The following is a 23,775-nucleotide window of genomic DNA, read 5'->3' on the forward strand; positions in this document are numbered from 1 at the left end:
CGTTACTTACTTGAACCACGTGAATGGTGCGCCGTTTCTTTTTTGTCGAGTGCGATTTGTCCGTGTCGGCGGCATCTGAAATAAACATCATAATGAATAATAAATTAAATAATAATGTCACGTAAAAGCGCAAAATAAAATAGTCCAAAGGTCTATATTATTATTTGTTTAGATTTAAGAGTTACGGTATAATTGAACAGTAAGATAAGTAAGTATTATAACTAATACTTACATGAATAAGCAGATATTGATTGTTCAGCTGTGTTGCGTATGCTTTTATCCTTCTGTTGGCTTTGTTTTATCTAAAATTTAAAATAATATCATGTCATAAAAATATTATATAAATATTTCGGTTATATTTACAATTTTTATATGCAATCTGCAGACAACATTAAAAACTTATTATAATATAGTAATGTAGTAAATAAACTCCCATACACAGGCTGCATATTTTTATTTGTAGTTTTAGCTTAGTTGGTAGTGACCCTGCCTTCAAAGCCAGAAGTCGATTCCCACCCAGTGCAAATATTTGTGTGATGAACATCGATGTTAGTTGTCTATATTAATATATATTTAAAAATTATAATATATGTATGTTTATCCACCATTTGGTTTCCATAACACAAGCGAAAAGCTTAGTATGTGAAAATGTCCTGAAATATTTATTTATTCATACCTGATCAAACATATTGGACTCATGGTGAATATGCGGTACTTCGCCCTTGAATGCGTAATAAACTCGAGTTAGATACGAGCGTAGCTTAGCTTCTGGCACGTCTTGTATTTTCTGGTTTGTAGAGAACGGAGGGATACCTGATAACAAAAATTACAATAGGTAACGTTCACAAATGTGTGTAATAACAGCAATAGTGGTGCAATAGAGAATACTTCAAGCAGCGAAATCAATTTTTGTTTGTTTGTTTATTTTTCTCTAAAAATAATAGAATTTCTATAAATTTTGTTGTATACACGTTTGCCTAAAATTTGGACGCTGCGAACTATTGAGATTCTCGGGAGAAAAAAACTTAAAAAAAAAAACGAAATATTACGTTTTATAGGAGAGCCGTCCGTCGGGATTAGAAATTGGAGCGAGACTAAACATGGATGCTATGGAAAAGGCCAGGTATGCTGAGAAATGCTGAACAAGCGAATAGGATGTAGATTGTAGGGTGAGCATGTTAGCGTACAGAGTACGGACATAACACCTCCCCGAGTTAGACTAAACTTCAGGGTTGAAAAGCCTGAAGTTTAGGAAGAAGGATAACTACGTTGATTCTAATGTTAGGTTAACCTTAATAATAAGGTACACAATTATCGCACAAACAACTGAAATGATTAGAAATGAATAGTGAGTCTCGTATTTTATGATCTGATGTTGATTAATAATTTTGTCTACGTTATCCGAAATTGCTTCTAATTTTAATTTTGTTTGAACTGTGAAAATATCCAAATTTTTATCTTTTAATGCCATGGGAGGCTCATTATTCTTTTCTAATAAAATTTAAATTTACTTATATTACAACAGGAGTCATTGATTATGTTAAAATCGGAATTAGTAAAAGTTACATTTAACAAAATATCTTTAAGCTGAGGTACAAGCCGAATATTCTTATTATAAGCTGTACAGTCTTGGGATATTCAGAATACCCGTTCCTGAAATATTTATAATTACAGTATTTTTATTGTGGCACTCTACAAATAGTTTATTTTTTGGGCATTGCACGTAAATCCAGTTATTATTTGAAATAGGTTCCCAAATTGTTACGTTTTTTTCCGAATATAAAATCCGTATGACACTGCACTGGTAGGGCACTTTGTCAATAGTACACACACAGTACACACATTCACACATCCATACCAAACATTCTATTGGGTACGTTTCCAACGTTCTATAATGTATATATCATGTCCAAAAAAAAAAAAAAAAAATTTTTTTCCACTTTATCATTGTTATAATTAATGTAAAACTACTGTCACATTAATTGTCTTATTATTGGTATTCCTTTTTATTGGCGTATTCTTTTGTTAAAGTGAATTAATTATAAATATTGTAATACAAATAGCTGTAAGGAATCTTTGTATGTAAAAATAAAATAAACAATAATAAATAGTTCGTTCTCACACCGGGGATTTGAAGTTGTTGAATATACACTCGTGACGTCACATGAATTCGTTTGGATTTATAGCAGTGCAATATTTAATAGATTCTAGCACATAGTATAGTAAGTTGTCAGTGGTCATTGCGATGTACTTAATACTAGGAATTACGAAACTAAAGAATTAGGCTTATCTCCATTATGCGGAGTAGGCAAAGCTAAACAATGAAATAATCTGTAATCTTGTATGGCAACTAAAGGAATACGTAATACAAAAATTATTTTGTTGTTGGAACTATATAACAAACGAGCTTAGAAATATTTAAAAAAAATGTTGTGTGGTTTTATGAAACCACGGTAAAAGTGAAACTGTTCGAACGGGTCCGAACACTGCTTTGTGTAGTGCATGTCGCGTGACGAGTAGGTATACCTACTCGGCAGCCGCGATACACGCGACATGCGCTACACAGACCAAAAAGTTTGAGACGATGTAATAAAAGTTTCACTTTAATAACAAATGTATATTACTTAATTCTATACTTAAATGTAACTTACGATCTCCCACGGAACTTTACCAAGAGCTTGTCGATAACTACAGGTATGTGTCTGTAGTTATCGTCAAGATCTTGGTAAAGTTGCGTGGTAGTTAATATAGCCGGATGTAAGATGTTTTGTCTACTGAATAGAATGGAATTTGTTATGTTTTCTAAACGGAATTATATCGTCAGCATTGACGCTTCGAGACGAGCCACTATACTATCAATTTTTGATTTAATATTTAAGTTAATTGAAAGATTTGAAACATTTTGAAATTGAGAAGAGAGTTTGTCGATAGCTCCTGCGAGACTAGCCTCATTACTTTTTATGTCATATAATGTTGAATTAAATTTTGAAAAAGTATAAGATGTGATTAAAATATTTTCTTTTAGTAATGAACTCAGTTTTTTCTCATTATTCTGTACAGCTTGTATAGCATTATCATATTTTAATGAATCATTCTCGTCTAAAGTGCCAAATATTGTTTTTGAGAGTGTGCCAATACCAGCAAACCAAGCCCCACGTTTGAACTTACTACTGAGAAAAAGAAAAATACTCGGATACATTACATCGAGTTTTGAGAGGTTCTAATACAAATTAATTACAAAAAATTCTACATTCAGTATTATTGGGATAATATGCCTGGATTACAAAACATATGAAACTTAGTGTGCTTAAAAATGAGTTAATATTCTATATACTAATATTATAAAGCTGAAGATTTGTTTGTTTGTTTGATTGTTTGTTTGAACGCGCTAATTTCGGGAACTACTGGTCCGATTTGAAAAATTCTTTCGGTGTTAGATAGCCCATTTATCGAGGAAGGCTATAGGCTATATATCATCACGCTAAGACCAACAGGAGCGGAGCAATGCGGGTGAAACCGCGGGGAACAGCTAGTATAAGATATATCTAAAGCAGTTATTATATCTAAATAGCCTACGTTATATTTAATTTCCCAATCGGGTCAAAATAAACACCGGAACTGGAGTTGATTCGATGTACATATTCGGGGTGACCATGAGCCATGACATTGGAAATAGAATATATATTTCTAATTAAATCTAGTATTTATCTATGACGATTATATTAATATCTAAGATGAATAAAATCTAATTACTAAGTATAAAGTACGTTTATGTGTCACGCACAGTTAATTAAATTACGCATAATAATAAAATAATATATTTTGACTAGCGGTCCGCCCCGGCTTCGCCCGTGGTACATATGAAAAATAGATGTTGGCCGATTCTCAGACTTACCCGATATGCACAGAAAATTTCTCGAAAGAATCGGTCCACCCGTTTCGGAGGAGTATGCAGACTAACATTGTGACACGAGAATTTTATATATAAGATATAACTAAGATATAATTAAGATCTATGATTTAGGCGGCGCCGGGGCAATTAGCTAGCTTCACTTCATCATAGTGATGGGTTACGTGGCGCCTATTTATCAATAATGTCATTATGATTGAATGAATGTCATTATCATGTCGAATAATGTCATTATGAAAATGAATTGTCCTATTTCTCAATACCTAATCAAGCATTTTTACGTATTCCGGGTAAGTAGTATTTGAGCTAGGGATATGAGGTTTGTGACCGAATAATAATTCATACGGCGAATAATGAGTTGTGGAATGTACCGCGGTGTTGTATGCTAACATTGAAGTAAAATTCACAGGAGGCTGACTTACATTTTGCTTTCGGAATCTATTATAATTGAATTGCCTAGTCTTGCGGCATTGCTCAATCGTATGGCCAGGGTGTTTGCAATAACGACAATTAAATTATATTGGTGTAATTTTGGTGAATAAACGAATTTTGATTATTAAATGAATTTTGACGGTTAACCGAATTTTGGTTGTTAAAATCGTGCCGGGCTAGAGAAGGTCTTGAATTGTTAAACGGTTTGTCTAGTCGCGAGCTCGATTGGCCGTGTTTAAGGAAATATTGTTGTATTTTTTCCTCAGATATAGAAATTAAAATTGACGGCTTCATTGAGTGTTTTTGGTGATTTGCAGCTTACAATATTTGAAAGTCGGGGCAACAACCCCATCTGAAAATGGTGAAGGGCTAGCTCCTCCATTGCTACCGTTCGGCCTATCATTTCCCTACTTTTATGACCGTGAGAAATTGAAATTTCAGTTAAAAGTTGAGATAAACATGTCTCTATTCTCAGTGCAAATTGGCTGACGGGTTCCGAGAATGCTTGCTTGCACTCCTGCAAATCTGTGAGTAAATGAGCATAATGCTTCCTTTCGCTAAATTGTGTTTTGAGGAATTCTTTAAGTGGAATCCAATGTGAGAATTCCTTTATTAAACAAGCATTTTGTGCTTTTCCCTGAAGCTGACAAAGGATGTATTTAAATAATATATCTTTCTGCGGTTCTGAAGCTAATTCATAAGCGTTATTGCAATTTTAAGGTTTCACGGCTCCCGTCATATGGTTTTATTAATTTTAAAAGAGTGGATAAATCCATTTCTAATTTGATACCCTAACGGGTATTTCTTTTTTGATCGAGTAGTAGGCCCAGATGGAGGAGGGCACAAGCCATCTTCCTCGGTATCTACTTTCTGTCATTTTATAATTATATTTATATAGTATGTATATGTATATTAAAAAGAACAATATTACAATAATATCTATTTAGAGTTTTACACGTTTTATGATTTTAGGTGTTACAAAAAACAGATAATATGGAATTTACACAGTTATAGAAATATCAATCGCAATGACCAAATCAAACCACTTACTAGATAGTGCAGACTATGAGGACGATAGACATGGTATCTTCTATCGAAGTATGTGACTCCGGATGTTGTATGTTGTATCTCGTCCTTGAAGGTTTGGCCGACAGCTTATCTCGCTACCGTGTTTCGACTAAGGAGTGTGATATTAAACACAAATTGCCTGAAACTTGGTGGTCGTGTGACTCAAAGTTACGTCGATTTACCCCGAAACACTGGTGTATAAGATTAACTTTTGTTTTTCACTTTTCACGTAAACATATACGTCGATTGAGGGACGTTTTTATTTTCACTTTTTACACGCACAATACACACGCGTCGATTCAGACCGGGGATTTACTTTTTTAAATCCCTTAGCGCTGCCACCAAAAATGTTACGAGACTCTCGCGATAAGACTTTAAAAAAAAAGAAATAGTAGAAGACAGCCGTCTGTCGGGATTAAAAATTGGAGGAGACTAAACATGGATGCTATGGAAAAGGCCAGGAATGATGAGAAATGCTGAACAAGCGAAAAGGATGTAGGGTGAGCAATGAGCATAACAGAACATACAGACATAACAGAACGCTCAAAATTAATTTAACAAATTTCAACACTTGCGCATGTACACACACACACACAGCACATGAAACCACATTTTTAATTAAGATCACTACCCCTACAGGTACTACATATATTTTTACACAAAATCTCACCAAACTCCCGTTGCAGCACGTGGTATATCGGCCACTCGGCGTCGTCGCTCAACTGGTCGACCAACAGGTCGGCCAACAGGTCGGGCCTGTACCGCTTTACCAGGTCGTATAGAGCGGCCGGTGAAGCCGCCGCACGTATACCTGGTTCTTGGTACCCCACCCACGCGATCAGAGCCTCTTCCGGTATTTCTGGGTCTGTGGGAAAATTTAAGTTAGGCAAGTTTGACCACAATCTCGCCTGATGTAAAGCTAATGGTCTAAGATCCTAATATAGGTCGACCTGCACCGGCGTGATAATAGAATGAGACCAATTTTATAATAAACGTACTCTATTAAAAAATTTATTAAAGATGGGTTGACTGAAAAAATCCTTTATTATTATAAAATTGGTCTCATTCTATTATCACGCCGGTGCAGGTCGACCTATATTCGGATCTTAGACCATAAGATGTGGTCTAAGGTTGAACGCAAGCGCTTTCCAGAAGAAGGAAGGAACGGAAGCCCCTAGAAGGTACCTTTCCACTCTACGCTTGAATACCCCCATACTTGTGGGGGAACAATTAAATGAAGCATGTTCCAGTTAAATGTATATCTAAAAATGATTGAATTAGATTTATCTTGTATCAGTTTCCTCACAGAATTCTTATTTGAACATAAAAATAAATTAAATATGCCCATTGTTTTAAATACATTTGGTATTTTTTTTATCGTGAAAATAGCATAAATTCAACAAATATATGCTGAAATCCAGGCATAATCATATGTATGTAGTTCATAATGAGATCGAATAAGTAAAGCTTCTAATGATACAAGATTATTCTTAAAATAATTGATGAATTTATTAACATCACTACACAAAATTTCCTTAGTTGTTAAATGCCAATTTTCTTAATATCAATACAAATATAGCACACTCACCCCTACGTCGTTTCTTGGGCAGCGTAGAGGTATCCAAGGGCAGGGGATCGTCGGAATCGTAGAACGACGTGACTCTGTGCGGAGTGACGGCCGTCCTGTTGAGGTTCGGGTACCTGGTGCCCGGGTCCAGCGTGTACCCGCCGAAGTCGCGGTGTAAGTTCTCTGGCGTTGTTTGCGCTGAAAATATACATCAAATTAACATTCGTCGAGTTGTATTAAAGGAACAACAAATGCAATCTACATTGTCTTAGAGCTTAAATTATTTGGAGAAAATTAAATATTTAGGGGATATTTTTACCCAGTATATGATGGAAAGATTTTAAATAAAGTCATACCCAACAGCCGATAAATGCTCTCCCTCTCAGCGATCACTTGCAAGGGATGCGGGTGCGGGGACTGACCCCAGGCCCTCACCGACCACGCGGAGTCCAACGCGGATAGAAACCCTCTAGCACATCCTGAGCCCGTGGGCCAAAACGGCTCTAATAAACTGTCCCCCACTAGCTGGCAGAGCAGACGACGGCCGAGGCGCTCGTATACCTGCGGAAAAAGTATGGTTAATAATTTGAAATATGTAGAAAATAGACATAGATCTCCTAAATCCAAATAAACTGCAAACTAAATTTATTTGTTGCAATTTAACTCTTAAAACGAAATGGAACAATACTTTTACCAGACCTAATTTGTTAGCTAGTAGCAAGCGGCCGTCTGTCGAGAGCCGGGCCACATTGACGCTTTTCTCGTACACCACAAGGCACACTATCGCTCGTCTCGCACAACACTCACAATGCTCGCGTTCTCGGCCGCGTACATGGACGTGAAGTCGAACAGCGCCACGTCGGGCTCCCCGTAGTGGTTGAGCGCGAAGTCCCGCAGCGGCAAGCGGCCGTCCGTCGAGAAGCGGGCCGCCTCTTGCGCGTACCGCATCAACGCGGCTCGGTCCACGTTTTCCACGCTGAGGAGACGGGATACTTCGGAGAAATCCTGAAAAAAAAATACAATATACATTTCATATAATGTGCATTGAATTTCATTTCATTCAATCACATTTGATGTAAAAATAATATCTTAAACTTATCAAAATAACCGAAAGTGGGAATTAATGCTCGCAACTTTTAATACAATGTTGTACTGTATAATAATATGTTAAATTGTAACAATACAAACGCAAACATGTCGATAGTCTAACATTAATCTTTAGAATGTAATTAAAAACTTACATTTAGCAGCACTCCTTTGTCCAGCAAACTGTGCTTCTTCGCTGTCATAACAAAATAATGAGTATCGTCCTTATAATACACTATGTTCTCTAGATCGATCCCTGTCATCTCGTTCAAGTCTTTGAAGAATTTTTGGTTAAAAATAAACGCGACTCCACTGATTTCAGGCACCTGTAACAAATACAATGTTGTATTGTTATAAAAGTACATAGAAATTAAACTGTAAATCAAATATATAGATTTTAAAATGATAGTAAATAGATTTTATTTTTTGATCGGACAGATAATCAACTGTAATCTACAAAATATAAAATATACTGCGTTTATTTATTTATTTTTACATACATAGATTCCTTACAGCTATTTGTATTACAATATTTATAATTAACTTTAACAAAGCAATACGCCAATAAAAAAAATTCAATTACTTAATTTCTATATAATATTCTGTTTGTCCTAATAATGTTTAACATACCGCAGCCTCCTGCTCCGTGTGTCGATTAATAAAATTGGCAGTGATGGCCATGGCCAGTTTTCCCCTGAACTCCTTCCTTTTAAATCCCCGCAGGGTGTTCCTTTTCCCATCCGCTCCTATGAGCGCGTCGAACTCATACTGTGATACAGGGTGCTCTTGGGGCGACACACGAGCACGCCAGCCTAGAACTGGGACACCATGTATATGTTAGAAATTATTTGGTCATGTATGTTGAGCAATATGTATGAATACTAAAGAATAAAGATGTATGCTGAAAGCTCAATTATTTAAGCAAGTGAGTTGTGCATTTAGATATAATTATCTTTTAAGGATCAGCTAATTCTTTCACACACATTTCAATATTATATTTTACTATAATAATATATATTTTACGAAATCATTACAAAGAAAAATCTCGCTCGAAATAAACTTGCAAAGCCTTTTCATTCGCAAAAGCAGACTTATTCAAGTATATGGCTTGCACTCTTAAAAAAGTTGTAAAACTAATATTACAGTACAAATAGTACAGACATCAAAAATAGCAATATTATGTCAGAATAGCAGTATACTATATTATCATATACTAGCAAAAGCCCGTGACTTTGCCTATGTATTCTTTAAATGTCAATATGCAAACCAACTCTTCAAATTTTAAGTGAAAGTACTATTAATATTAGGTTCAGCAGTTTATGATTACCCTGGGTAAATTAAGAAAAAAGTGGTGTTATTTCGGTATATCGTAGTACTAAGCAGTAAGTTCAGTCGACCGCCTCCTTGGTACAGTGGTTGACGCGTGAGCGTAACACCGAGGGGTCCTGGGTTCGATTCCCGGTGGAGACGAAGACAAAAAAAAAGGCTTGGTCTGGTAGGACACAGAAGGCTGATCACCTACTTGTCCCTAAAGAAAATCGATCAGTGAAACAGATGTATAATGCATCTGCCCCTTACCCCACTTGGGGATATGGGACTTCACTAAAGCAGTAAGTTCTTTAGAATACATATTTTGAAACTATCTTTCGACCCGCAGCTTCGTCCGCGTATTTATAGTAAACATTTCCCGGATATAATTATCCTGTGTTATTTCTCTGGTCTCCTTTTGTATCAAACATCCAAGTCGGTTCACTGGTTTAGGCATGAATAAGAAAGCGAGACAAGAAAGACAGACAGACAGACCGACCGACAGACGGACATAGTTACTTTCGCATTTATAATATTAGTAGGGAATTAGTATTGGTTTTCATATAAACGAGGGGATGCAAAAGCCACTAAATAAGTGATTATTTCACAAGGTAGATATATATCTTGGATATTAAATTAGATTTACATTCTTTCTTTGAAACAACTAGTCCAGCCAATTATCAAAATTGGAAATAAAAAGAATTCTAACTCTATCTATCAAAATCGTTTCAGATGCTTTAAGTATATTATGAAGTTACATAATATTATGTAAAATTAAATTTTAATATTGACATGATTTTAAAAGAGAAACTATGGAGTTTCTTGCCGGTTCTTCTCCATAAATACTGCTTTACGATTTGGTGGTAAATGTTAAAAATATGTAATGACGATTCAAAAGTGCTTCTAGAAGAAGTCTAATTGAATAAATAAATGTTTGAGTTTGAATTTGGCATAGAAACATTAGATACAATCACGCATACTAAGACACATTTGAGAATTATTTTGAACTAGCTTTCCACCCGCGGCATCGCCCGTTCCCGTGGGATTTCCGGGATAAAACCTATCCTATGTCCTTTCTCGGGTATCAAAATATCTCTATACCAAATGTCATGCAAATTGGTTCAGTAGTTAAGGCGTGATTGAGTAACAGACAGACAGAGTTACTTTCGCATTTATAATATTATATAATATAATAATATAATATAGTATGGATTCGCTCTTTGTCAAAATCGCCATGCTGACACAAAATTGATAGCTCATGCGATCAAACTAACACAAACATTTGCAATGCAACATCACATCAGAATACGCGACAAATTTTTAATATAATAGAAGAATTAATAAAGAAAATATACACATATTAATTGCATAGTATAACAGTAACACACAAAATTAAAAGTAACGCAAAGCTTTTTTAGTAAGTACAATAATACTCACTTTCTGAGTTATCGGTCACTGTGGGCTCCAACAGCTCTTCAAAACCAACACCTTCGTGAATCTCAACCCCAAGGAGCAATGATACCTAGAAATACAATTATATGAGTTAGAATAAAGATTTTCATTTAATTGTTGTATTAAAATTAAAAAAAAAAATGTAAAATATTCTTAGTACTTTTTGTGATTAGCCCGGACGTATACGTACAGGCAAACAGGCAAAAATTAAAAAAAACTATATTTTTGGCTTCGGTATCTATTGTAGATCACGCCACAAGTATTCTTTCAAAAAATATTCAATGTACAGTTTTGACTTTCCTACGATTTTATTATAATATGTATAGAATATAGATTAAGCTGGACTCAAATCATAATCTATCGTATCGTAGCGATCATGGGACCTTACTCAATTAACCTACCATTAAAATTCTTCCACCAATATAAAAAAAAGTATTTCAGAGAGATAAGCTTTTTTCTTATCCAACACTGGCAATCAAATTAATTCATGTTTTACCTAAAATTGAATAACCCATAAATCTCGCTACACCGTGCCGAAGCCCCGAAACAAATGAAACTATATTTCAACACCATGCCCCGTTCAAGTCAGGGTCAGGCATGAATCACTTCAATCTAAAAGTATACAAATAAAATTATATATTTTTTTTATTTTAATTCCATTTACCTTCATCAATATACACTGCAGTTGTCTAATACTGATGTGATCTATGGAGCCAGCACAGAACTTCCCGAAAAACTTCTTAGCGCCCAGCGCTTTGAGGTCGTGTATGACGAATGGCCACAGGTGTAGCACGTTGTTACGTGATATCCTGTCCCGTTTCTCAACTACTACCTGGAATAGGAAAATATAATAATGAGTATCATTGTTTTTTTTATAAATAAAAAGTGAAGGATCCTAAAATAGTATAACCCGCGCGGATATAGAAACAAAATTTGGATGGCGGTCTGTCTCATGATTTCTCGCTCATATCACTCTTTCTATACTTTTCTTTCTTTCTACATGGTACTACGTACGAAAAAAAAGTTTGAATATTAATATTCATGCTGTCTCAACGCGATTAATTTACCTTTCGTGCTGACGGTACTCTAAAGTCTAAAGTATTGCCGCCATTTAAATATTGTTTTTTTTTTCGCGCGACTTTTACAAATAAAAAGTTAATCAGGTTTCTATATTAAAAATTTATAAATAATAGTATAAAATGATCATATTGTAGGCCCGTGCTTTAAATTAATATGCATTACTGTTGTGACTGTTATTTAATTTTTCATATCATTATTAGAGGTACTAGAGTAAGGAATGGTTCTTTGAGAAAAGGGCATTAGGCAACTGCTCATATATTATTGTATTTGTTTTGAACTTTAATTCATAATATACAGTGACAAATATTAAATACAAAATTTAACATTTTCCTTGTTGGCTTAATATTCAAGACCAAACACTCCGTTGATTGGATTGGTCAAAATTTGATAAAGTATTTGATATACGCCGTGGAGTAGTTCCCTAGAAGTGAGCATTAAGTAATCTCAGTATGGCACAGAAGTCTGGTCTCGAACGTTCTAACAAGTAGACATGCGCAAAACAGTACGTCAAATAGTAATGCAACATCACGCATCTCTTCCACGGAAGTGATATTACTCCGTAACATCACACATTACCCGATCGATTTTTAATGAAATGATGACCGAGTAATGTTTAAGGTGATATGTGAAGTATTACAGATCATATTGAAAAATAGCAATAATAACTGCAATACTTATTACATATCGTAAAATTACAATTTAAGTAAATATTTAAAAAATGTAGTTGATTTTCCTTCATACTTGGCCACGTACTTTATGTTGTTTGTTAATAATTGTAATGAACGCAAGCAAATGTAAAACAAAATAAAAAAAGGGGCCCTCCAGGCTTAGGACTGGTAATCTTTGTTTAAGGAAGACAGGCGTATTTAAAAATCAACTATTTACAACATTGATTGTTGTAAATAGTTGATTTTTACTGACCGAACGTTGCCGAAGTGATGAGTGATGCGAGTGATGTTTGTAACTGATGCGTAATGCGTGATGTTGCATTACGTGTCAAAGTGATATTACTTTTGTACTATTACACGCATTACCTACCCATGTCTACTAACAAGTAACAACATAAGTATTATGAGCGAGTAAATGTAATTAAATGTACCAGCTTACAAGTGATCGTGAACCCTACCACCATCGCTTTTAGATCTCATAAAATGTGGTCAGTGGTAACAATTCCCCATAAGTAAACGAACGACATAGAAATTTATAATAATATCTACGGAAGCGTATTTATAGTTTGGCACATTTCGAATGCGAATTAACAAGTCATATTCACTATACTATTTATAACATTTATAACCAAACGTGGGAGGCGAGCACGTTTCAGCGGAATTAGGGCACGCACCACGTGTTGAGCACCTATGCAAGTAATCAGTGCTAAAACTAATATTATTTGAGTAAGTACACATTATACAACATTGTTTCATTCGCTAGGGGATCCGTATGAAGCTTAGAAATTATAAGTGCACTTAAAATATTAAGAATCGAGAAAAAGTATGCTGTGATATTGAAATTAGTGAAGAGTCTTTGGTGAGTTTAGAATAAGTACATGGCGTCACATCTTCATTGTAGGGCAATAAGAGATCACTTTCACTATTTGTCAGACTTAAGACTCCATCATAAAAAAACCTAGCTCATTATTTAAACCGCGTTTTAAGGGGGCACTCAATGACAATCGTCAAACAATTATCAACACTTTAATCCTGCGGATAAATTTCAATATCACCACATTAAATTGTTTAAATAAGTTGTTCATAATACATACTACTTTAGCTCCAAGCAATTGGCACTCGATGGCAGCCCTCAAGCCGCACGGCCCAGCTCCTATGATCAGCACCTTGGTCTGCGGACACATCCTCCCCTTATTGTACACCTTGTGGTTTGCGCGCGCGTCGAACTTCTTGAAGAGGGCTTGAGCTTTCCATGACGCCGCTAGTTTCGCCTGGAAATAATGGACGAATGTCAATAGGTGTTTGGAGGTACACCGAATATCGATCAATTTTAAAGGCAATGTTACTTTTGCTAGTGATATTACAAACTATTAAGAGATATGTTGGAAATTGTGTGTACGAAAAATATAGATCAATTTTAATTAAGAATATTTACATATACCTATTTTTGACAATTTTTATATAAGTAGAGTATTGATAAAACAAATCAATAGGATTGAGTTATAACACACGGATAACATAATAATAAGGATTATTTTCCACCAATAATGTGCGAGGATGTGTAGCGAGGTATGTGTTTGTAAATAGCCAATAGTATCGCTCCAAACGCTAGACGCTTCAATTTTCAATCTAAATGGAACGATATGATTGTTTTTTTACAAACACACTCCTCGCAACATATATTCGCATATTATTGGTAGAAAAGCACCCTAAAATTCATTTGCATTATTTGCCTGTGTGTATTGTTTTACAACGTGACACAAATATACGTTGATAAGACTAACTGCAGACATTATTACATATTATATCACTACGTTCTAATTCGTTAAGTATCATAATGAGTATGTATTTTGAATATATAAAACAGAAATATAAACATACATATATACCTATTATTAGTTGATACAGAAACCATTTTAAGAAAGTGACAGAATGACCGGCGCACGTACATAAGGCTGAATTTCGGGCAAACGTATAAACGTTAAACAATTAACATTTTAACCACATCTGTATTCTGCGGTCGCAGTGTTTATTTATTACAGTGGGCTATACGCCTTAAGTGGTTATAGTATTTAACCAGTTAAGCTGTTGTCAACTTTTTAATTTTATCCTTACAAAATTTTTACAGTTTCTTCATTTTATAGGTAGTGCCTTTAAATCTAGTAAAAAATATGGCTTCCAAAAATCTACAAAACAAGTCCTTTAATTGCTACAAAGAATCATCAGGGCGATATAAATGTATTTAACCGATGTACCACCAGTTGACAGAATCCATTCCCAAGGTCATTACGAAACAATCCAATTAAAAACGCAAATGATTCATCATGCGATAGTCCATTTCGAAATTGGCAGTAATTAAGTCATTCACGTTAACCGTTTAGCATTATCATTATCACCGATAACAAGTACGATAACTCGTCCGAAATATTTGTGTGCAGAGGTATGTACGACAAAATTATTCCCAGGACGGTTACGCCCTTTCATTTCCAAATGGAATATCCTTCATTTGACATTCAATGTAGTTTGTTCGGCGAGTGTACCTACGTGCTGTCAAAAACTACAAAACGCATTAACTATCGTACAACCACGTACAACGCTGAGTCAAAACAGCTTTTATTGTTAAGTTTTACTCAAAAATAAATCACCCAACGCTTTCATTTACAAACTTGCGCACATTTCTACAGAATCATGTTTAATAAACAAGCGAACCTATGCTTCATATTGTAAATCCGAAATGTAATTACCGAAGGAAATAGGGTATTTCGCAGATGGAAATAGGGCGAGATGGGCTTAAAACATAGACTATGTCTGGACCAGTCGCAGTGTAAACAAACACCTTGTATTTAACGGCATAAACAGCTTTATACATACAATAACAAATAATACCCGAATATTTCATCGGATGATGATTAAACAAAATAAATTAATATCCCCACTTACACAGAACAACTACTCTGTTAAAGGCAAAGAATTTTTGTATGTCCTTATGCAGGACATTTAAAGTAATACGAAATAGGAAGTCATGAATAAAGCCTGTCCATACAACACACAATGCATTCTTTATCTCGAAAGAGACTATATTATTAAAATTAATAAGCACAACAGGCTGGTATAATCATATCGCTATCGATAATTATTACTTTTCAAACATTATCTAATGGTGCGAAATTCAGGAAATATTTTATTAAGTCCAACAACTATACGATTCATTTCGACGTCATCTAATTGATTATACGCTTTATACGTAATCGTTTGAATTACACGATCTAGTATCAGGTTCAAATATTATACAGTTAGAAACGTTATATTATATACGTAATAATCTTGTAATAATATACTCGGTTTCAGAGCTAGCACATCAAAACGATACGTTATTTAAATTCCGGTCCCGAAGCGTAAATTGAAATGATTTTATAAACTATTTATATTAGATTATCACCGACTACCAATATTATAAATGCGAAAAAAATGTAAGGAAGTGTTCACAATTCACATCCAAACAGATGAATCAATCCTCATAAATGTTATCATAAATATAAATTAGTCATTAATATGGGCATAAGCTTTTTCCTTTCAGAAAATAAAATATAAGAGCGAGCGCGCACGAGCAACTTTGTCTCCGCAACTATTTTGTCTCCGCAACTATTTTGTCTCTTTACCCATGGGCTAGTATGAAAGTGCGCGCACGTAGCGACGCAACTCCCCATACAATTGATGGGAGAGACAAAATAGTTGCGGAGACAAAGTTGCTCGTGCGCGCTGGCTCTTAATAGTAGGGGAGCCCAAGAGGGGATTTTGGGATTTACTCGAGCGCGTCAGATTACTATAAGGGACGGTACCTTAGCTATTCATTAGTACCTCTAGTCAATATGAGCAGTTATGGTTGGTGGGTGCGCTCAGGGGCCCCGCTGGAAAATTTGAATAATCCATAATTCCCCAAGGTTGAGCTCGAATCGTCAGATTAGCGAAATGGGGACTTCTTATATTGTAATTAACCCCCCCATATATTAATCTGACGCGCTCGAATAATATTACTTTAATTTTTTACCCTTTCTTCATAGCGATTAAATCGCCACTTAAATCGTCAGATTAACGTATACTTTCTTTCAGTGACGTCCTGGAGCATGCAAAATATCAATATCTAACGCGCTTGAGTATTTCCAAGCCAATTTTTTTCTTTATTAAATTAAAAAAAATCAAAAAACCCTTCCCCACCGCTAAAAGTGAAAACATTATAGGACCTTTTTTTCTCGCTATGGTCTAATCTACCAATTCTAATAGGTTCCCGTGACGCTCGAGTAAATCCACATTTAGCATCCTGGGCTCCCCTACTATAAACTAGACTTTAGAATTTTACGTGAGCGACGTCGCGGACGGAAATATATAAATATAAATACATGTCAGTATTATTAATTATTCTTTGTATTTAGTTAATAAAAAAACAATATAAGTGTACACGCTAATCTTAGAAACGATTGTATATTTTCGTAGTTTTCACCAATACAGACTGATTTACGAGGCAATTAAAAACATTTTATGTAAATTGGCCATACTTTATGAAGATACATTTTGTTGATTATATCTGCCCATTGAGACGTAGTATGGCGTGCGAATTGTGATGCAAAAACGAATTAAAAAAAATAGAATGCGTGTTCCCTCATTATTCCTAAAATAACTATATTTTTCCAATCAAAAAAGAATATAAAAAAATAACGTAAGTACCTAACTGTCTATACTAAAAATACCATACACAAGTGTCCACGCAAACACAGGGTGTGTTGCTTGTACCATTAATACGATCGACGTCCATCGAAATCGCAATACAAAGCCATATTTTCACGGCATTACTGTCGTACCATTGACCGCTTCGACGTAAATGGCAAAACATTGATTAAAGAAAATTTCTACAGCCTTGGTGAATAACCATGAACCAAGTTTTGTAAGATCACAAGTTAAACTCATCCATATTAATATTTTTGAAGCGAAAGTCACTTGTATCATTGCGTCTAGTATTTAACCGTTGATGGAATGTTACATTTTTAATGGTATGCATAATAATTGTTTATGGATAATTATAAAATCCACTTTTAAATGACTTTATTATTCCTTCTATATGAAACATTAATTGTAAAACGTAGGTATCCTAGAATATTCGTGAGATTGAATACATAACACAAGTGTTAGGTACAATCATGGTTGCAATGTTGCATGATATCCGCTTAAGAAAGATTGGATAAATACTTCTGGAGTTAGTACTTGATCTCTATTACATACGTATTGCCATATACAAAGGAGGTTTCACTACAATGGTTACTTCAATGATCGTTATATACAAGCAAAGTGAAGCGACAACTGCCTTATGTATATGCTTATAAGGAGTCAGGATATAACATTCTCATAAAATCCATCTTAGTAAGAATCATAATTAAACACGTGTATAATTATCAGTCAACCTAGTAATTATATAGTCTTTAACACATAAAACTTGGAATATTTTGCAAACATTGACAAATAAGTTTTCCCAAATGAATCGCTGCAAAGATTAGCCTTGCGTTGCTTACAAACTCTGCGTATAATTAATCGATTACTGGCTTGATGCCTAATGATGTATAGCTTCGATTGAAATATAAATATCGGTGAATTTAAGGCGCCTATAAAGAGGGCGATCGTTACCCTTGGCACTAATACAGATCTAATAAAAGTCAGACAAGCACTCAACGGGTAAATACGCCGACTATTGTTTAATGTGGGAGGCAGTGTAAGACAATTGCTGACGAAAAAACATTTACCCATATCAGAATTCAGTCGCATCTTTTGTTTATTACATAAGCGAGATATAATTGCGACTTGAGCAATTCTTGTAACACAAGAGTGTAATCTTTAACTTGGCAAGTCATCGGCTTACTTGTATCGCGATTATAATTTTATGCTTCACTGTGAATATGTCCAAATTTATTGTAATAAAAATGTCTTGTTATTATATTTATTTTCTTCGTATATTGCTAGGTTAACATTACGAAATAAAAAAAAATACATTTTTTAAGTATTTTCCTTATGATTAGGACGTAATTGTTAACGATTTATGTATTTCACTAAGTACGAAGGTCGTGAAGATTCTACAACTATATTGACATATTATATTTTTATTCATACAAATATAATACACATAGTATTAATGTTGGGTACATTGAACGTACCTACGAAATAAGTTCTAGTACATAAACCCAAAAAACCGATATAGAAAATTAATAATATAGACTTGAAAATAGAGCATAACATAGTACACATGTATTAGAATGTTGCGATGAAAGAGTTAATAGTTATTCATTACAACCGTATAAGTCGATCCAGAGTTTGTTACGCATAGTACCTATGCCTGTTGTACAAAAGGGGAGGCTACCTATAAAGTGAAGTCCCGTGACCCCGTAGTGGGGTAGGGGGCAGATGTATTATTCATACATCTGTTTCACTGATCGATTTTTCTTTAGGGACAAGTAGGTGATCAGCCTTCTGTGTCCTGCCAGACCGAGACATTTTTTTTTTCGTCTCCACCGGGAATCGAACCCAGGACCCCTCGGTTCTACGCTCACGCGTCAACCACTGTACCGAGGAGGCGGTCAGGTCAGGTCAGGCTACCTATAAAGATATTAAAACGCTTTATAGAACCGAAGAGAAGCGACTCGTGCGAATCGCATACAATGTCTAATCAATCCAACTAGGAATAGGAACATTCATTCATCATTGGTCATTGTCCCTTTAAGTGTCAATTTGATTTACTGAAAATCGCTTTTGAATTTTTAAATCGGCAGGTATGTTTTGACCTGTGGTTCTGACCGATTCTTACATGAAATATAAATAAAAAGTGTACTGCTCAACTTACATTTTGAATTAAAACCCATGATGTCACAAAATGTAGCTGAATCGATCCTAAAGTTTGATTACACAGTTGGACTAATTTTTTTATGCTACAATAGGGATCCGTATTTATTTCTACCCACCTTTAACTTAGGATAGAAATCCGGCAGTCTATTCGGCTTCAAATTGAGCGTGTTGCAGATCTCTCTATGCAGGGCCAGTATCTGTTTCATAGTGCCCGCCGAGCAGAAGTGGTCGAACATCTCCGCCGCGAGAGCGCACTCGGGCGGAGTGGGCTCCACGCGTGGCCCCCGATTCATGGCTGTAGCTGGAACAAGAAGATAAATGTTAATCTCTTGGGAGGGTACAGGGTATCAGGGCAGATAGTCTTATGCTCCTTGGAGCACATAATGTTTCTGAGGGTATACATCACGAACCTTAAGAGAACGGTTTATCAGAAAGGAAATTTTGAACCCAGCCACAAAATTGAATACACTCATAAATTACACGAGGGACCAAGATGTTTTTTCAATATTCCTTTACTTATTAAGAAATTCTTCGTGGCCCGCGAATTCACTGGAGAAATAACAGAATTCTCAACCTTATCCCATTCCATTCCTTGCGCATGAACCTAACCCAGCATTAGTAATTCAATTACGAGCAAATTGCCCACTTTCATAACAGCATATTACGGATATCTATACGTTACGGTTGTTACACTCAGCTACGTAACCTCTGATCATTTCTCTTTATTTCCTTAAAAAAGGCGTCACAGCTTCAGGCATTCATGCTAATGTTTGTGAAAGTGCGTTTTCTGCTCGTTTGTTATCATTACACGGGTGAATCACTAGACCAATTTTGATATTTATACAGCGCGGATTTGTACCGACTACCGACATTAACGTGTAGGAGGAAGAAAAATGAGTACTGAAAAGCGGTAGAACGCTTGCAAATGAGGACGCGTATAATGGAAATAGTAGAGTAAAAATATACAGGACGAGCAGGCAGATTAGCAGCCCGGCGTTGGGAGTTTTGATTGGATTATGACAATAGGCTCAGATCTTGTTACATGGGAGTTCCTTATACTCGCGAGATGGTGGTACTTTATACCTGTACTGTTTCAGGAATTACAGAAGTTTTTGTTTATGATCCTGACCAAAAAATGGAATGTTTTCAAAACTTTAGGTTTTGTCAGTAATTCCTCAATTTTAAACCCAATCCTGTGCCTTAAGTACGTAAACAGAACCTTAGGTTAAGGACTTGAAACCTTAAGTATAGACCTTCAATTCCCAATGAACTGAAACGCAATACTATCAGGTAACACGGCCTTCAGCTGTGAGAGGAACTTGGTGCAATATTGCTCCAATGTAGCTATATCTAACTATCCATACTAATACGCATTATACATATTAACAATATTATTAACAGAGGAGGTTGTGTGTCTGTATTAATTTAATTCGAAAGTAGATTTATGGATTGTTAAAATTATATTTAACATTAGAAAACTACTTTAAAAAACAAAGATAGGTTATATTTTAATCCCGGCGATTCCAGAGCGGCTAGATAATTTTAAACTTTTTAAACTAAACAGATTGAAACAATTGAATTGGATTTTAATAGTGACCTTAAAATCAAATATTACTCATTTGTTTGGGTTACAAAAAATATGTTAATAGGTATTGTTTTTATTTATCATATATTATATATCTTTGATAGTAATTAAAGTATACATGAACTAGTTTAATTTAAAATCATAATAACTGGAACAAATATTTGACCTAGTTATTATAATAACAGGTAATGGTTTTTTAATTGTTATCCAAGAATTAAATAAAACCGGCCAAGTGCGAGTCGGGCTCGCGCACAAAGGGTTCCGTAGCAGCAAATATAATAAATTACAGTTAAATCAACCTATCTCAAAAACTATAAGAGATACTTTGATCAAACCAAAAATCGTTGAAAGAGTTAATTAGCATGCATCACCTCTATTTTTTTTAGAATTTTATACCCCGTAGTTATAAAAATAGAGGGGGGGGGACATACTTTTTACGACTTTGAGAGCTGATATCTCAAAAACCGTTCACTTTAAGAAAAATGTTTTTTAGAAAACTTTATATCATTTTAAAAGACCTTTCCATTGATACCCCACACGGGTATGTACATCGAAAAAAAAAATTTCATCCCTCAGTTACATGTATGGGGGGCCCCACCCCCAATTCTTTTTTTTACTATTTAGTGTCATATTTTTGTAGCGGTTCATACAACACATATTCCCATCAAATTTCATCACTGTAGTACTTATAGTTTCCGAGTAAATCGGCTGTGACAGACGGACAGACGGACAGACGGACAGACGGACATGACGAAACTATAAGGGTTCCGTTTTTGCCATTTTGGCTACGGAACCCTAAAAATAGATAACCTCTATATAAAATTCTGTCATTAAAAATAAATGTTCTGCAAAATTCAATTATAAACTAAAATATTCAGAGAAAGTGGTGGTTAAATCGTAATTATACTTAAAATATTAACATATTTGCATTACAGTGAAAGTCTGTAACAGAAAGTTATTCTAAAATGCATCTCTTAGTAATTTCTGCAATTCATATTTCTTCATAATTAGTCATTTAGTTAAGTGTAAGTATTCAATTAATTAGAATGGCATAATTAAGAAAAAAGTGGTTAAATATTGATTTTATTATGTATTGTGCATACAGTAATAAATAGATATAGTAAGTTACAGTTAGTTGAACATTTTTATGTTCAATCAGCATGCAGTTAAAATAATTCATTATATTAAAACTTTTATTTTTTATACATTTTGTAGCTTTCATTAGAGCTATAAAATTTCATTATTAAAAATAATTTCATACAAAAAATTTTTACTTGCTAAATAATTCTGAAAATGTTAATTACCGTTATTGTAATTAAACCAAAAATATTGAATTCTAACACAGACAAGAATTAACATTTAAGTTTCTTATAAACACCGTAATTTCATTTAATTTTATTCGTTGTCTGAAATTTAATTTGATCGCACAATGATCATATTGTGCGACGGCATTTTACTACATTTTTCTAAAGTTAAGTTAATATAATTTGAACCTCCAATCTGTCATTATAATGATCTACCCCTGTACTGTGATGTCCAAAACAGTATTAATTCCAATGTGGAAAATGTCAGTGATAGGTCAAATTTTTTTTTAAGTGGGGAAATCTTGCATAGATACCCACAGACCCTTCCTCGGAGGCCGGATTCCGTTATATAGGTCATCAAGCGCAATCACTTTCCATTTGGAAATAATGTTGCTAAAACACATCCTTGTTTTTATAATCTCGATCATTAAAAAACCAAGGCAAAAACTTATTTGATTTAAAAACGTAACATTACATTTTTTGTTTACATTTGATCCTTTTATTGTCATAGTACTCATTCTTGATTCACGAAAATACTTATTTTTGTTTATTATTTAACTTAATTTTGAATAATTTAAAACATTAATTATATTTTATTTATCACAAAACATTGTAGCTAATATTTATGTCTGCTTTTACTTTTCCACAATCATAATGACGCAAAAAGTTACTGTATAAAGTAAATACAACTTATTTCAATATTTTTAGAACTTTTCATTTAGGGAATCTGTTGTTAAATAACATAAGTGAAATCCCATGTCCCCTAGTGGGGTAAGGGGCAGATGCATTATACATCTGTTTCACTGATTGAATTTCTTTAGGGACAAGTAGGTCCTCCCTTCTGTGTCCTGCCAGACCGAGACATTTTTTTTTCGTCTCCACCGGGAATCAAACCCAGAACCCCTCAGTGTTACGCTCACGCGTCAACCACTGTACCAAGGAGACGGTCGTTATACTATTATATAACATAAAGATAGAATAAACAATGTAATAGTTTCTACAACACCTTCATTCAAGTGAATAGTAAAAAAAATATAATGAGTGCATTGATTCAGAGAAGCTTATGTGTATTACACAATAAGGAAATACTGGATTAAATCTCTCTCAGCAAAAAGATGTACACACTTCTATGTGTTGTGTTTTTTATTTCTGTACTAGGTATAATGTGGTAAAGTTTATTTCCAGTTCTGAATTCTGATCTGTTATTTATTATGAAAATAAATATTAGAGTTAAATGATAAAGACACTGGTACATTTTGAGAATGCATGTTAAAAAGGATTTGTTGCTACATAGGTATTAACTAGTGAGTCTGTTTGTTTGTATGAAATGATTTACCTGCAGAACTATTAGAAGTAATTAATTTGTCATGAAAATTCATATTTTGATATTAATTTCACAATAAAATATCACAGTAAGTTTTCCTTCCTTTCTG

At 34.5% G+C, this 23,775-nt stretch overlaps 1 protein-coding gene across 6 annotated transcripts in view; it reads right to left on the reverse strand.

Moving 5' to 3' along the window:
• Positions 1-23,775, reverse strand: part of Mical (Molecule interacting with CasL) — a 40,990-nt gene that overhangs the window by 16,261 nt on the left and 954 nt on the right. For all 6 annotated transcript variants that reach the window (XM_089696817.1, XM_089696804.1, XM_089696812.1 and 3 more), the window contains exons 2-14: positions 19,570-19,754; positions 13,662-13,842; positions 11,488-11,651; positions 10,809-10,893; positions 8,694-8,881; positions 8,219-8,389; positions 7,785-7,982; positions 7,334-7,538; positions 6,999-7,175; positions 6,081-6,275; positions 677-813; positions 233-302; positions 11-75 (exon numbers count right to left, since the gene is read on the reverse strand). In XM_089696817.1, coding sequence (XP_089552943.1) covers positions 11-75; positions 233-302; positions 677-813; positions 6,081-6,275; positions 6,999-7,175; positions 7,334-7,538; positions 7,785-7,982; positions 8,219-8,389; positions 8,694-8,881; positions 10,809-10,893; positions 11,488-11,651; positions 13,662-13,842; positions 19,570-19,746 — 2,013 coding nt within the window. In that variant the 5' untranslated portion in view covers positions 19,747-19,754. The remainder of the gene's footprint in view (positions 1-10; positions 76-232; positions 303-676; positions 814-6,080; positions 6,276-6,998; positions 7,176-7,333; positions 7,539-7,784; positions 7,983-8,218; positions 8,390-8,693; positions 8,882-10,808; positions 10,894-11,487; positions 11,652-13,661; positions 13,843-19,569; positions 19,755-23,775) is intronic.

This window comes from Colias philodice, chromosome 1 (genome assembly GCF_061535455.1).
Source record: "Colias philodice isolate Cphi_HAF_F1 chromosome 1, ilColPhil1 Martin Lab GWU primary, whole genome shotgun sequence".
Lineage (NCBI taxonomy): Eukaryota > Metazoa > Arthropoda > Insecta > Lepidoptera > Pieridae > Colias > Colias philodice.